This window comes from Mustela putorius, unplaced genomic scaffold (assembly GCF_011764305.1).
Source record: "Mustela putorius furo isolate JIRA1106 unplaced genomic scaffold, ASM1176430v1.1 tig00003834_pilon_pilon_pilon, whole genome shotgun sequence".
Taxonomy (NCBI): Eukaryota; Metazoa; Chordata; class Mammalia; order Carnivora; family Mustelidae; genus Mustela; species Mustela putorius.
Window position 1 is genome coordinate 127,263,066 of NW_025421987.1, and position 16,164 is coordinate 127,279,229.

The 16,164-nt window shown below is 54.6% G+C and overlaps 1 protein-coding gene across 6 annotated transcripts in view; it reads right to left on the reverse strand.

Moving 5' to 3' along the window:
• Positions 1-7,418, reverse strand: part of VIPR1 (vasoactive intestinal peptide receptor 1) — a 33,604-nt gene extending 26,186 nt beyond the window's left edge. The window contains exon 1 of one of the 6 annotated variants that reach the window (XM_004754248.3): positions 7,078-7,418. Coding sequence is in view for 4 of the 6 variants with exons in the window: in XM_013057134.2 (XP_012912588.1) it covers positions 6,005-6,082 (78 nt within the window). In the remaining 2 variants the exon portion in view is untranslated. Of the gene's footprint in view, positions 1-6,004; positions 6,369-7,077 lie in introns of those variants that run through there. The other 5 variants (XM_013057135.2, XM_013057134.2, XM_004754247.3 and 2 more) reach the window with 5 other exon arrangements.
• Between the last annotated feature and the right edge of the window lie 8,746 nt (positions 7,419-16,164).

Here is a 16,164-nt window from a genome sequence, read left to right on the forward strand (position 1 = left end):
CTCTTCCAGGGCCAGAGAACTATGGCAGGAGAAGCCAAGGGAGCGTGGTGAAGGAGGAGGAGTCCCTCTGAGGGGTAGCTGGCTTCTGAGAGGGGTCTAAAATGCAGCCGACTGGATTAGGTGAGAGAGAAGAAAGAACTTCCTGCCTGCAAATTACCAAGCTCTGGAAGGCCACTCTGAATGATCTGTGCTTCTGAGGCTTGCCCAGGAAGGCCCTTTGCCCCTGACAGGGATGGCTGGGGAATGGGGGAATAAAAAGTAAGGGTGGTCCCATTTACCACTCTCCCATCACCAGCTCATATCCCATGATTTATTTAGGCCTCCTCCTCCTGCCATTGAAATAATGGGGCAACAGAATCACTGGGGGAAACTGAGGATCCTGAGAGAAAGCTGAGGGGTCAAAGGCACGTAGGACCCCAACCCAGCTTCCCAGACTGTGCCCCTCATTCTAGCTTTTGTGTTAGAATTGGTGAGGAGATAGAGAGAATGCAGTGGGGGGAGAAGCATGAGGAGACAGGGGCAGTGGGGAGGAGGGGGCACACAGGAAGGTGGGGTAAATCATGGGATCCAGAAATCACAGAAAAAGAGGGGAAGCAAGTTCCCAGCTTCTCAGAGGAAACTCCGAGAAGTTGAAATAAGGCCTCATCCTATTGGGAAGAGGCACAAGGGAGATGGCTGGGGTGATGGGAATGTGGGCTAGTTTGATCTGGGCAGTGGCTACACAGGTGCGCACACATGGGACAACTCCTGCACGGTCACTGCAGATTTGTACATTTTATGAATTAAAAAATGTCTCTGAAGTCCTGAGGCAGCCTGCAGCAGGCTATTGCTGTTTTGGAAGAAGAAACTCCTCTTGGTGAGACCACAGATTCCAGAATCAGACTGCCTGCCACTTCCTGGCTGGGTGACCTTGGGCAAGTCTCCCCACCGCATCTGTAAATTGGGGCACCATCTACTTCCAGGGCTGCATCCAGGGTCACATGTCAAGGACACCAGGGGACCACCAAGAAAGGTTAGTGGTCATTGACAAAGGCCCAGCCAGCGCCTTGGGCCAGACTGGCCTTGCCGTCTGCATCAGGACCTGGGCCTTGCCACTGCCTACACGATCTGCAGAAGGCGGGGCAGTCTGAAGTTCCTGCCAGCTGCCACGTGGGCGCTGTGTCCACCAAAGGGGAGGTCTCAGGGCAGGGATTCCCTCACCCCCTACTGCTGTTCAATTTCTTCCCCCTCCCTGTATTTTTACATTCTTTCGCCAACAGTCTGATGCCTCTGCTTTCTGAATATCCAAATTTTGCCAACCTACCTCCTCCTGGGAGAGGCCGAATTCTGGGTGGTATGTTGGGGGTGGGGTACAACAAAGAGGAAGACACAGGAAGCAGGTTTGGGCATGGGGCATGAAAGAACTTTCCACATCTCAGGGTGGTCCCAGAACAAGGGCTCTCATTATAAGAATACAAGCTTAAAGATGTTCCGTCTGGGGCTAAGCCTGGCCCCATCTAAGGGCACTTCTTGTGGACGTCTTTAGGTATACGAAGCCTCTTGGGGATTCTTTGTAGGGGATCATTGTGGCAACGGCCAGTGAAGCGGGAGCAGCAGGGACTCAGGTTTAAATCCTCTGCCTCTTGAAAGCCATCCTGGGCACCCTGGAGGGAAAGAGGACTCAGTTTACACACATGGTGTGTATGTGGGGGGCCATGTTGGTGTTGGGGCCACGTGCTGAGAACTGAACACCAGCGTGGGCAGATGACAGGCTGAGCCTTCCCTACAGAGTCGGTTGGTGACCTCTTGCCCTCTTCTGATGATCGGCTGTGCAGGAAGAACTTGTTTTTCAGATAGCGGGAGGCACTTCCTGAGAGACATGGACCCTCACATCATGAGCTACATGAAGCCAGGGTACAGATAAAGACTGGGGCCCCATCCAGGGAAGGGCTGGACATTCACCCACCCACCAGCTTGCTTTACGGGCTCATCACAACCCAGGCCAGAAGGATCCTTGCAGTCAGACCCCAACCCCTAGTAGTATCGCCACACTGCCTGGGGGTGCTGGACCAAACCACGCTGTTTGGGGATGTCCGAACAGCAGATATCAAGGAATTCCTGTTTGTTTTGTTTAGTGAGCTGGGGGTATCGTAGTGGTAGAGGAAAATGTCCTTTGGTTTTAAAGAATGCACCTTAAAATCATGTGGGGTGCAAGGTCACAATGTCTACAATTGATGTTAAAAGACTTCAGCCAGAAAAGGGAAATGATGCCAATATTAATTGTTACTGGCTATCAGTTGTCAAACGTAGGGCCTGGGAGGAGATGGGCACTGGCCATTCCCATACTGCCATTGTGCTGACATCACCCCAAGGACTGAGTATTTCCATGCTCATTACATTTTTCTCTGTCTCTCTCTTTCATATGTTTGAACATTTTTTTCCACAATAAAAAGTTAATTTAAAAAACCTATAATGCGGTGGAGAGATGAAGCTGTGTTTCTTTGACTTCTGAAATACATCTAAGGTATGTGAGCAACTTTGGGCAAATTATACAATTGTGTTGGGAAGTCCAGCTGGGGAGGGCCGAGTGTGGGAGGCTGAGCAGCAAAGGCAGGGAGAGAGGGGCAGGGCTTCCTCTCGTCCCCTGGCCCCATGCCGGCATCCCTGGCCAGAGGGGCCAGTGAATGGTCCCTGCGAGTAGCAGGCGTGGTCTACATTAGGTTGCCCCTGAGGCTGCCCACCATGGGAGGAATTATGTTGCCTACCTCCCAGTCTTCCCTGAGATGACCCCTCACCGACCTGGGCCTGGAGCCTCACCCCCACATTGCCTGGCTAGCTCATGAAGTCCCCTGGGCTCCCAAACTTGGGATCAAGTGAAGAGAAGGCCTATCCCAGGTCACACGGCTCTTGGTCCTCCCTCAAGCCTTGCAGAAGGGGGGCCCAGCACTCTCTTCCCATTTCTCCTGCACCAGAGAGGGGGAGGCCAAGATTCCCACCCTCCCTTTTGTGATGAGGAAACCAATACCCTTCCACAGAGATCAAACATGCTCTCAAGGGCAACTGGCCATTGGCATGGAGGAAGGTGAGGATCAGGTCGCATGGGCTCCAGAAACATCAGGGAGGACTGAGACTCAGGGCACCAGGATGGGAGGTTGGAAATTTCTGAGGAAAAAAGTTCACTCTTCCAGCACAGTCCCCTAGGGCCCTCAGGTGGCTATGGTTGTCATTCTGCTTGAGAAGGAGGGAGGGCTGACCCCACTGTAGCTATGTTTCCCTAAAGCCCCCAAGGTGGTCTGCTGGGGGCCAAGAGGGCCAGCCCAGCCGTGGACTGCCCCTGGAGAGGCTGAAAGCAGATAGCTAGGGCAGGATGGCTATGGCAGACTGAGACCTTCAGGAGCGGGTGGGCAGCAGTCTGCATCAGAGAGGAGTTAGGAGAAGCCAAACCTTTCCCAGCCCCTGGGCCATCCCAGCTTCTGGGGGTGGGGTTGTGTGTGGGGGATCTGGGGGCTTCTTCCTCCTTCTGGGATCAGGCCTATTGGTCCTGCCAACAGAGGCTCTTTTATAGTTTTTGGTGGAATGTCGGCCCATTTTTCCAAACTCTTTAGGGCATTGTCCTGCCTCCCCCAGGGAGCCTTCCCCTGACTGTTCCTTTCAGTGATCCTTGCTTCGGTGCTGGTAAACTGCACCCCATAGCCCCCTGGACTCTTCCTCCTGGGCCACTGGCTCTGCTCTCCCTGACCAGCCTGAGAATCTTCCCAGGGCAGGACCTGGGTCTGTTCCTCCTCTGACACCCACTCTCCCCATTCCTGAGCTGGGGATTGCCCTGAGTAGTTCTGCTACCAGCGAGGTGCCCCTGTGCCTGCTGTCCAGGGGGTAGGGGCAGTAGAAGTTCTGACAGGTGGCCTTGGGGCAGACTTCCTCTTCTAAGACACTAGAGGTTTTCTTTCCTCTTTTTTGCTTCCCTGTTCAGAGATTTCCCCTTCCCTGACTGAGGTTAGGGCACCATAAACAGGAGTGATAAGGCCTTGGGTCTTTACACTGAACTTTGCAGCTGCCATTTTATGACTCTGATAACGTCAGCTCCCCTCAACCCTGACTTTGGCTGGAGCGAGATTGCCTGGTGTCCATTTGGTGTGGGAGCTGGTGGAGAAGAGGGAGAAGTGGACAAGGATGTGGGGACCCCTTCACTCCCAGCTGCCTTCACCCAGACCTGAGTGAGTCCCTTTTCCTCCCTCTGCGGCCCAGACCCGCACAGTGCTGTGAGGAACAGTGAGGAGGACAGAACTCAGCCTGTGCCATGGTCTGAAGAGCCCAAGCTGGGAGGTGGGTAGGGCTGAAGGGTGGGGTCAGAGTGGGAAGGGCTAAGTGGGCTGGAGCAATCAGGGAAGGCTGTTTAGAGGAGGTGATGGAGTACGGTATTAAATGAATAAAATGTAGACAGACAGGGGAGGGTAGTCATTGGAGGAGCCAGGCTTTGACTGCCTCAGGAGGTGGGGGGCAGATGTGGCTGAGAAGAAAGGGAGACCCTGCTGAAAGCAGCCTGCCCTTGGGCTGAGAAGCCTCCAAGGCTGGGGAATGGGGTACTAGTGGTGGTCCCGAGAACCCTGGCTCATCCGAAGAGAATTTGAGTGGTCACCCAGTGGGGTGAGCCAGAGGGCTGTGGATAAGGCCTGGACACTCCATGACACTGAGGGGCTCTAAGTGACGCTAGGGATCTGCAGCTGTGGCCTTAGGGCCAGAACCTGGTGAGGCTTTGAGTGCTCAGGAGGTGGGTCTCATGACTCTCCGTGAGAGTAGGGAAGGCTCCCACCAATGATTATCAACTCCTGCTCCCAGGACAGCCAATGAGCTTCTCGTCCCTAGTATGTCAAGACATTAGCTAGATGGAAACACAGAGAGTTCTGCTTCAGTGGAGGTGATGGTAAGGGAGGTAATCATGGGATAGAAAAGTCTAGGTGATCAGTATACTCTACCCACCCACCAGCCAGCCTGGAGCTGCTGTTAGATCTGGGACCCACTCGGGTTAGGCTCTGACTAAACAGCAACCCCAGATTCCTCAAGTCCTGTGGTAGGCAGACAAAGAAAATCAACCTCAGTCCAGGGCTGATTAGTGGGGGACAGGTGTCTTCCGGACTTATTTTGCCCATCTGTAAAATGGGCTTGGGTGGACTCCATGAGTTTTGAGGTCTTCCCTGATCTTAGAGGGAGATGATTCATGCATCTTCCACCCGAATCAGCATCTGCCCTGCAGGCGAGCCACCCGCAGCAACACATGAGGGCACGGCCACGCGTGGGGCTCACCAGCACACATGCCTTAAAAGCATACACACATCTTGTGGGGTTGAAGCAGAAGCTGAGAAAGAGGACGCCCCGGCTTCTTGGCTGTGTGCACCTTGCTCAGCTTTCTTCAAGCACACGTCTGGCTCTTCTTCACCACCCACCACCTTCCACCTTGGGCTCTTACCTTTCAGCGCGGCTCAGTGCGAAGGCACAGGAAGGGCCTGCCAGTCAGCCACCTTACGCCAAAAGCCCCTTCCTAGCGCTGCATCTGCTGCTGAGACCTCACTCCTACACGTAACACACATCGCCCCACCGCTACTTCCAGTGGGGCCCAGCACACAAAGACGACCCCCGTAGACTCCCTCACTGCCACCTACTGTCCGCCAGGCCTTCCATTTCAATCGACCTAGTCCCCCCACCCCGCCTCCGCTGACTTCCCCGCCCCACGCACAAAGCAGCCACTACACCGAAGGCAAGTTTATGGAGCACGCTCTCTCCTGGCGCCCTTCCACCGGTGTCCCAGCTCGCCGCTCTGAGCGGGCTCTCAGCGGCTCAGGGAGGGACTAGGAGCGACCAGGACCCCACCCCCTCGGGTCTAGATCCGGGCGGAGGCTGAGCTGGGAGGAGAGACCCGGTGCTCCGTGCCCCTCATTCCGCTTCCACAGACGTGCGCATAGACGGCCGGGCTCCCGCCGCCCCCACTCCACCCGCGGCGACCGGGACTCCGCGCACTCCGGGCACTCACCGCGGGGCCGAGGGTGCAGGCGAGGGCGCTGGCCAGCACGCAGAGCCAGCGGGCGGGCGGCGAGCTGGTCGGGCGCATGGTCTGCCCTGAACCCGCGGCAGGCGGCCCGGCGCCGGGAATAGGCGTGCGGGCGGCGGAACTCGCAGTCGACCGCGGGGAGCCCGGCAGAGTGGCGCGGTTGCGGTGGCCCCGGCGCGAAGAGGCGCAGCTCGGGGCTGGAGGCGGGCCCCGGGGGCTCGTCTGACGGGCGGCGGCTCTGGCCAATGGCTCGGCAGAGGCGGGACCGCCGCTCAGGTGTGGGGCGGGGCTGGGGGGGCTCTCCCGCCAGGGGGTAGTCCCTGAGCTCAGTCCGCGGATCCCCCGCCCCACGTCAGTCTTCAGCCGCCTGGCTTTTGCAAGCCTTCACCCCTTCCGACCTCATCCTCGGCAGTCTCGAGACCCCAACACGCCGCGTGCTTGCCTGGTTAGCTCACAACGTTTCCAAGCGCCTGGATACCGTCTCCCACGCCCGCACGCCCCCTCAGCCCCACCCCAGCCAGGACGCTCTCCACGTCCACCTTCAGGGCCACCTCCTCCGGGAAGCCTCCCTGCCAGCCTCCCCATTTCCCATGTCTGCGCCTCGGAGGACTGGTGCTGGAGGGCCGGAAAACGAGACAGGACCTGTCACTTTTCATCCCCCAGGCTGTGCGCTGCGGCCTGCGTAGGGTCCTAGGTTGTCAGCGACCCAGAGGTGAGGCACGTGGTTTAATCCATTTTCAACCGCCCCAGCTCATCCCTCGTCCCTACAGGCCGAGAGAGGGGAAACAAGGGCACGAGTGAGGCCCTACCCTGGGTTCCTTGGTGCCACCCCTGAGCCTAGGCGACCAGGCAGGGCGCGTTTGGCCCTTGCTGGGCTCCCGGGCCCTTCACCACCAGAGAGTGAGGTGTCGTGCTGTAAGGGAGGATGGCACGTCCGCGTTCTCGCGCGTCTCGGCTCAGGCACCTCCCGAGGGAGGCTGGGCCGAAGTTCCAGCGCCCCCGCGCGGGGAGGGAAGATCTGTCCCCGGTACTCCTGACCGGGCTGCAAAACCCACCTAAAATGAAGCGGGAGACTTCATCCTCCTCTTCCTCCCGCCTTCTCTGTTTTACAGCCCGGGAAGCTGAAGTGTAGAGAAAGGGCTGCACTCGGGCCGCCTGCCTCTGGTGCCTCGCTTCCGTCCGCCGGGTGACAATGGATCAGCTTGCCTCCACTTCGCGTCCTCAAGGCTCAGTTTTATTCGTCCCTAAAAGGAGGTGATTGTTCAACCCGCGCCGCGCCCCGGGAGGTTTTCTTATAGACCAAGAGCAGGTGGCTGCCTTGCCCTCTTTCCCAGGACTCGGAACGGTGTGATCTAGGCTGGAGGTGGCGCTGGTGGTGGCAGAGATAGGGTGGAGGGTGGATGGATGTGATAAAGGGATGACAGTGTCCAGTGGAGAGGCGGGGAGGACTGGCACGACCGGGGCTCCCAGTGGGAAGCAAGGCTGCTTGAAGGAGCTCCACCAGGCTCCAGCTGACGAGCAGGTGCCTCAGAGTTCCCCGCAGACACACCCGGGCTTCCCTCCTTAGAGCTCAGGGTTAGGGTTAGGGAGTTATGGGGAATCAGGGAAAAGCCTGAAAGGGATGAGCTTCCAGCTCCTCCCCAACTTAGGTTTATTTGGGGTGCTGGCATTTGCTTCCCCCTTCTCTCCCCTTCTCCCTCCCTCTCCCTTGCACATTTATTAATAGCTTGCTGTGTACCAGCCTCTGTGCTGTGCACACACAGAGGTCGGTAAGACAGGGGGACTTCTTGCTGGGGGGGAGGATCTGGAGAGCTATTGTACTCCCCACAATTTCCACCTCCTTCCAGATGAGCCTGAACATAGACCCTTCCCCCACAGGGGAACAGTGGAGATGCCTGTGCCTCCAACTTGGCCATTCTAGGGTTGGGACCCAACTGCTTAGTGGGGGACTTGTTCGAAGAATCTCCAGGCTTCTCAGCCATCTCCACTTCTGGGGGCCAGGTTAGGCTCAGGAGCCAGGCATCCTTGCCTCCCCTTGTGACCCTAACAGAACCCCATCTCAGGCCTCAGTTCTTCAGCAGGACAGTGGAATTTGGTCCCAGTTCTGGGGAGTCACCTCTGCTGGCACAGCATCCTAGGAGTCCTAGACATGAATGGCAAATCCATGGGCTTTGGATCTCATAAACCCTTGCTCACTACACACACACACACACACACACACACACACACATGCACACACGCATACATGCACACATGCATGCACACACGTACATATACCACCTAGCCAGCCCTAGAATGCTAAAATCCCATCATTAAAGCTTATCTTTTGATCTGTTGAAGTTCTGCCCTCTCTGAGGACAAGAATCTTTGGTACTTGAAAGTACTTTGTGAGGGGGTGAAGATTGGGGAAATTAGGAAGGAGCCAGACCCCACTTTGCCACCTGATAGCCTGGCCCAGCAGGTGCCTGGTGGGAAGGGAGGAGACTGAGGGATCTTAAGGCCCCCAACCAGAGATGGGCTGCTTTTCCCCTTGCTCTGGACGGTGGTCCACAAGAAACCTCTTGACCTTCCTGGGCAGGCTAGAGACCATGAAGGTGACTGGCAGGCCCTCTTTACTCCCCAGGCGGTCCCTGGCTCCTGGGAAGGAAGCAGGTGACTACGGAAAAATACTTTCCCCGCAGATTCTTTGCAATGAAAATTACTCCTTTGTTCTTTCTGGATTGTTCCCCTGGGAGACCCACCCTTCCTTACATATCAAAAGGCACAAAACAAATTCAGAAGTGAAAGAAAAGAGCAGACACAGACGAAAAATTAAAGAATTCAGTCCAGGTTAGATTTGACCACGTGTTTACGAATGGTTTTGGCTTATTCAGTTCTGTGTTCCGAGGCCCAGGGGGCATCCCCTGGGATCTTCTGGAAAAGCCATCCTTTCACCTGTCCCCTGGTCTGGGAAGTCTTCTGGTGGGGAGGGGGCTGATATCAGAAGCCCAGGGTTGGGTGGGAAGGGCAGGCTACCTGAGGGGGTGAGAAGCAGAGACTTGGATCTTTGTTCCCCATCTGGAGTTGGCCTTTGTTTCAGCAGTCCAGGCTTGGGGAGGGGGCCTCAGCTCCCCACTCCTCTGTGTCCCTTTGCACTGATTCCTGTTCTGAGTATCCCTTCCTGGGTCTCTGAAATCTGTCCCCTGTCTGTGGCCCAAACCCCAGAGCCCTTCCGGCTGCTGGCTGCTGGAAATCACAGGGGTGCAGAAGATGGGGGAAAAGAGGAAGAGGCAGTCACTTGCCATTCCCCGTGACGACAGGCACGGCAGGAAAGAATCTGCAGTTACTCATTTGGAGCCTGCTTGGCTTCCTGGCTGCCTGCCTCATTCCCGCAGTGAGTGCCACCCTTGCCTCCCCCAGTCCTTCCCCAAGTCCCTGAGTCGTGTGCTCACTGCTTCAAGGCTCCCAGCTCAGGAACTCACTAGTGGTGAGGTTCTGCAATAGAGTGGGAGCAGCCCTGGGGACCACAGTCTAGATTTGACCTGCATGGGGGATGGGGGTTAGGCAGGCAGGGATCTGGCCTGGGGAGTCACTGCTCCAGGATTCCCCTTCCAGAGCCATCCATATCTCTGTGTAGATGCAGCCTCTCGATGCTTCTGCGTTGCCCTTCTTTGGGGCCCATTCTTCCTGTGAGAAGATGCATTTTGACTCCCAGCTGTGGTTTGGGGGAGGACAAAGTGGGACCCAGACAGGTATTTAAAGAAGCAATGTTCTCTCCATCCCTTCCCTAACAGTAGGGAGCAAAGAGCATCCCTTTATCCCCTATACTGGTGCTGGCCAGTGATGGGCTCTGCAGGTGTCACAGCCTTGGCCACAGGCCACCCCTCTAGGGGAGCCTAGTGCTGTTTGAATGAGGTACTGGGGGGAGGGGCACTGATCTAGGGAGAAACCAAAGTTCGAGGGAGTACAGGGATGGGGGGAGGAGAATTGTCCAGACTTGACAGGCGGGGACCAGTTCTGCAATGGCCTCTACCATCCTTTGGTCCTGGAAGCCAGGGCTTAGAGGGAACAGAGGGGACAGTGCAAATGTTAGGGGTTTCCTTTCAGGTCCTCCCGTGAGCAGACACTATGATGGAACATAGCGTGGAAGTTGGTGGGATGGCAGGGGAACTCTGAGAACTCTGAGAAAGATACTGCCGAGCTCCTGCCAACCGGCTGGAGAGCTCTAGGAGACTTCGTAATTTCACTGAGCTCAGTCAATAGCCTGGAGCTATCTGGGAAGTGCCCGGCCTCTGCTCCAGTGCTGGGGTAGGTCCTGAAAGAAAGGTAGATCTAGAGGCCAGCAGCTCACTGCATTCCTCACACCGGAATGGCGAGTTCTTTCTTGAGGGGAGGTCCAAGGGATGCACATCGAAGGCTATCACAGAGGGGAACCAAGGCATGGTAAATGAAGGGTGTGGGAGCACTTCTGCTCCAGGAGTCAGAAAGAGGAGACTTAGATCCTACTCTCAGGGAGAGCAGAGTCTGGGCCCACAGACAGATGACTGGAGAAGGAACTCTTTTCTTCAAAGTCCCAAGGCTCAGTTCTGTGTAGGCCTCAGTAGTCTGTCATTGTGCAACTTGGCATGTGGGTTATGGTGTGGTGATTCTGGGAGACTCTAGAAAGGGATGACCCCCCCCCCCCGCGCCCATTTGTTCTCCAACAGCAGCCAGTCTCTTGGTCAAATACTTACTGTAACGTCTTTGAGAATGTGTGTGCACGTGAGCGTGTCCATCTACAAGGGCATGTGACTGTGTGTCCTTGTGTGTAGGCACATCTGCTCCCAGCTGGTGTGTCTGAGAATAGGCCTTGGTTGGGAGGTGGAGTCAGGGGCAAAGTTCTGGGTAACTAGGGGCTGAGAGGGAATGAATGTCATAAAGGGCAGCCAGGACCACAGTCCCAAGGTGTCTCTCAGAGTTCATTCCTGGGCAGTAGACTCCTGTAGGGGTTGGAGCACTCCCACCCCATGGAGAGCTCAGACTCAGATCTCCCACAGGAGATCACCTCCCCACTTTCCAGCCCTGTGTTCCTGTGAATCAGTGTGTAGCTGATCTCAGGCAGAAATTCTGGAAAAGGAAAATAATGTGGGTGAGACAAGATAGACATGGGGGCTAAGTAACGTAATCGATGTCGTGAGAGATTAGTGTGTGTGTTAAAAATGTAAGGGTATCAAAAAAAAAAAAAAAAAAAAAACCAAAACCCAGAGATCTCTATGTAACTCCTAAACAGCTAAAAGAAGGAAAAATTAAGAAAACTCTACCAAATCAATAAAAGATCATATGTACGGAAAGAAGGTAGATTAGGGACAAGAATATGTGGCAAATAAAAACACAGAATCAAAGATCAGGAATAATTACAAACACTGATTGCCACAGTCCATGTGAATGAAGGAGAATTTAAGATGAAAAGTTTAAGAGAGATAGCTCATATTATTAGAATGTTCAGTCTATCAGGAAGATGTTTGGGATTATTATAGGAGAATTCTAAAACCTGTAAGGAACAGATGATTTTTATGTAATCAAACTGCTCGACAGCAGCAAAGAAGACACAGACTGTTTTCCAAGATATTTTATGGGGTATCATCATGCTGATAATAAAACAAGGCATGGAGAGCACCAGAGAAGACGACGATAATTCTGTTTTATAATTTGCTGGATGTTAATAAATAAAGAATTTTATGAATTATGTTAATACATAATTCAATTTCACATTTAATGTTTAATTCACATTCCTACATACACATAGAAGCAGGAATGGAAACAAGGGAGGCACACCATGGCCACTGGGGTGGGGAAAGGCGGGGGCAGGCCTGTTGTCAGCTGACATGCCTCAGACAGGACCCTGCCCGCCACTGCCTGGTGAAGTGGGGGGTCCTGCGGGCCCAGGAGGTTTTTCTGCAAAGGCCTGTCTCACCTGCCAGGTGGGAGCCGAGACAGGAGGAGGAAACCCCGACTGGTCACATGGAGGCTGGTCGCTGAACCAGGTGTTCCCAGAAAAGGATGGGCCCAAAGTTGGGCTGATGTGGGCCATAGAAGACAGAGCACAACCTGGGCCTGGAAAATGTCAGGCACAACCATTATCCTGGTCCTTGCAGGGCTGGGGTGAGAGCATCCAGCTGGCTTCCTTTGTCCCATCAGTGGGACATTTGGTCTGACCTGGGGCCTTGGCTACAGCCAGTGTGTGACTTCCAGACTGAAGGGTGGGATCTGGGACTGGGGCTGGGCTGCGGTTGAAGACTGGGCAGGCAGAGCAAGGGACTTAGGGGAGGTGGGGGCAGCCTGTCTCTGGTCCCTGTTCTGTCCCCCACCCCAGCCACCGATGTCTAGCAAGGAGGCCTCTGGGGTCTTTATGGCCTGACTCTGCCCACAGGTGGATAACCATACTCCTTAAATGCATCTTGTTATCATCTTTATTACTGTTATTATTATCAGAACCCCAACCCCAGGCTCTGCCCTCTGATTTCTCTGGGACTGTGTGTGAACACCCTTCCTGTGGCAACAGGCGATATCAGGGTTCCCAGGCCCTCTACACCTCTCTGCATCGGGTGCAGAGACCCGATGGCAGCCCACATGCTGAGAAGTAGGCAGGTGCACTGTCCCGGGGCAGGGTCTGAGGTCTGCAGTCTGGTGTCAACCAGCTGGGGCCTCCCCGGGAAGCTCCTCCGCTCTCTTCCCTGCCCTCCCCTTCACGTGGGGGGGGGGACTCTCAGTCCCCAAAGGCCTAGGTCCATGAAATACAGCTTGTCTTTATTTTCTTCAAATTAAATTAATATTGACTTGATCCCCTCATCACACCAGATTGGTAGAAAATGCAACTTCGGCCTTTCTTCGGTTCCCCAGTGCCTGGTGCTGGGAGAGTACTAGGGAGCCCTTTCCTTCTCTATGCGCCTTGGTTATTGGGCCTTATTGGTTGATTCCAGAACTCTCTTATTAGCCCAGTCTTCGTGGTGCTGAGGTTTTGGGGCCCAAGAAGCTTGGTGGGGCCCGGGGGTCTTTTGTCCGGGGTCCAGCCTCCCTGTATAGAGTGCACCCCTTCTCGAGGTGGGGAATTATGGGTGCAGCTGGGGAGTTTAGTGCTGCTCCAGGAAGGCAGTCCCAGGGAATCCCAAGGAAGTCTTCCCCTTTTCCTTGCCCCTGCAGGGTCAGCTCCCTCCTAGCTTCAACTCTGACCTGTTGGGAGACATCATCTGCCCAAGAGAGAACTCCCTTCCAGGGAGAACAGCAAAAACCATGTCACGGTCTCCTTGCCAAGTTGGGCCCCACCCCGCCTCTCCCAAGCAGGGCCAGAACTGCTGAGGTGACTGTTTGGAGGAGCTGTGAGTAGCTCCTGCACCAGCCTTTCTTCTCTGGAAGACACTTGGAGAGGGGGTAGCCCTTGGCAAGGGGAAGAACAGGCCTGGGGGGCTGGAGGGGGGCTGGTGACTGGCATCCCCAATGCAGAGAGGAACCAGCTGGGCGGGACCACCTGCGCAGGGCTGGGAACCAGGCCAGGAAGATGCTAGCTGGAGGAGAAGGGAGGTGGGAGGAAGAGAGTTGAGGAAGGAGAAATGGGGGAGGAGGAATGAGCAAGGTTGTGTGTTGAGGGGTGGGTGGGGAGACTGTGCTTAGGAGGCAGGCAGAGGAAAGGGGAGGGAGGAAAGGGATGAGGAGGGCAGGCCAAATGCTGGAGCCGGGGAAGTCTTGTAAAAGGAAGTCTTCTCTGGCAAGCCCATCCCTGCTACCCCCTTTCCTGTTTCATTCAGTTCCTCTGCATTTCACTCCTCCCCTGCTCAGGACAGTAGCTTCCTCATAATCTCCAGCTTCTCCCTGGCTCCCCACTCTCCAATCTCAGCAGCCAGGTTGATTATTCTTATTTTTTTAATTTATTAAGAAGAGCTTCAAAATATACAAAGTGGATAAAATAATGTCATCAGCTTCCTCGTTTCCCCCTCACTTAGTTCGTTCCCTATGTCCCCACCCCAACCTCGATCATTTGGAAACAAATCACAGATCTATCATTTTATCTGTGAATATGTCAGTATGTCTCTCCAAAGGAATGACCCCAGTAGCACAATACAATTTTACAGCTAACTCTCCATTCTGTAATAGCATTAAATATGCAGTTGTATTTAATTCTATTTTTTGCCTTATAATTTTTTTTTCTTTTAAAGAGAGAGAGAGAGGGGAGAGAGAAAGAGAGCATGTGCAACAGTGAGGCATGGGAACAAGAGGGGGAGAGGGAGAGAGAGAAAAAATCTTAAGCAGTCTCTAGCATGCATGAAGCCTGATACGGGGCTTGATCTCTCGACTCTGAGCTGAAATCAAGAGATGCGCGCTTAACCAACTCAGTGCCCCTAAATACTTAAAAAAAAAAAAAAGACATTTGTTTAAAGCAGGTTCACACATTATAATTTAGTCTAGAGGTTCCCTCCATCTCTCCTTCCCCTGCAAACTCTCTTTGGAAGAAACGGCGTTGGTCCTGTTCACCTGCTTCCCACAGTCCAAGTGTGCCGATGGCATCCCTGTGCTGTGGTTTAACTTATTTCTCCAAGACTGATGATTTTAAAATACATTTGAAAACAAGCGAGACCCTGTTGCTCTGCAGTTCAGGTGCCTGCGGACCCTGAGTGAGTGCCCCATTGCTGTCCTTCCCCTTCTGGCCTTCTCTCCTATCACACTGGCCTCCCTGCCTTTCCAAGAACTCACAACTAGCCCATTCTTGCTTTTTGGTCTTTATACTGGCTGTTCCCTTCATTGGCATTGCTCTTCTCCGAGTATCTGTCCTGAATCCAAGAGCTCTCCGCCTCCAACTCCTGGGTCCCAACTGGTCTACTTTCCTCCATGATTCTCCCTAAAACCGATAGCTGGTATTACCCTCTGCGTCTCAGCTTTCTAATGCCACCTACTCATGGCTCTAGGGGAAACCCGTCTTCCCCCTCCTTAGCCTGGCCTTGGAGGCTGGTCCTGCACCATCCAAGCCTTCTAGAACGCCGTGCTTTTTGTGCCTCAGTCCCTTTGCCTGGGCTGTTCCTTCTGCCAGGAATGTTTTCCTCCACACATTGCTCCATTGCTCGGAGGTGACTTTCTCATGCTTTTGGGCTTGAATTCATATCAGTCATCCCTTCTGGGGAAACTTCTGGAGCCTCTGCTAGGGATGACAGGTTCAGAGTGGGTGTCAGTGAAGGCTGGTTAGCAAGAGAAACGGAGTTCCTCTAGGCCTTTTCTGCTTAGACTTTTTCGTGACTCTAGGCCAGAGCTGACCCTTGACCACAGCTGATCTCTAATTGTGGTCCTGGGCCTCCACCCAGAGCTACCCATGACCCCAGACTGATCCCTGACCCATCTGACCCTTTACCCTTATTATGGGTCTTGACCCAGACTAACCTTTGACACTACTCATGGATCCCAGCCCAGAGTGACCCATGACCCCAGGGTGATATCTAAGTCTGATGACAGGCTAGCTGTCCTAGCTCAGCTTGACTTCTGACCCAGGCAGACCCCTGGCTTAGCTTCTGCTGCAATCCACACTGCCTACCATAGGTTGTGAGAGTGTGTGGCTCACCACAGGCAGGTGGTGTGGGAGCTGCTGAGCCACAGGTCCCGGTTGAGGGAGAGAGCCTCAAAGCTGGGAGCCTTGGGGCACCTGGGGGCAGTCCTTTGCCCATCCTTCCCCTCTGGTTCCCAATTCAGGGGGTGCTACTGACCTGGCAAGACACTTTGAGGCCAGGCATCAGGGAGGGGAAAACTGGCCGGACCAGCCCACACCTCTGTTTGCACAGGTCTGGGTAAAAATAACCTCAGCTATGCAAGCCTCTCTCACTTCCTCCTTATCCTGGATCCTGCCCAGGCCCAAGTCGCTTGCCAGCTGTATCTGCCCCTAGGTCTCTTCTCGCCTGGGATGGGCCAGGGGTCCAGGCAGCTTCAGTAACTCTGCTGCAGTCCATGTAAACCCTGACATCTGCTGCTGCCTCTGAGAAGCCACCCTGGGTTGACTATTAGCTCTCAGTTCATGGTGGTTCCACGTATGAGACGTATCTCCCCTTGGGTTATAAGTGACATATCTGTCCTCTGCCTTGAAGGAGGAGGATTTGGTTGGGGAGAGGAAGCAAGGAGGAAGCCCAGCCCCTGCCCTGGGATCCCCCAGG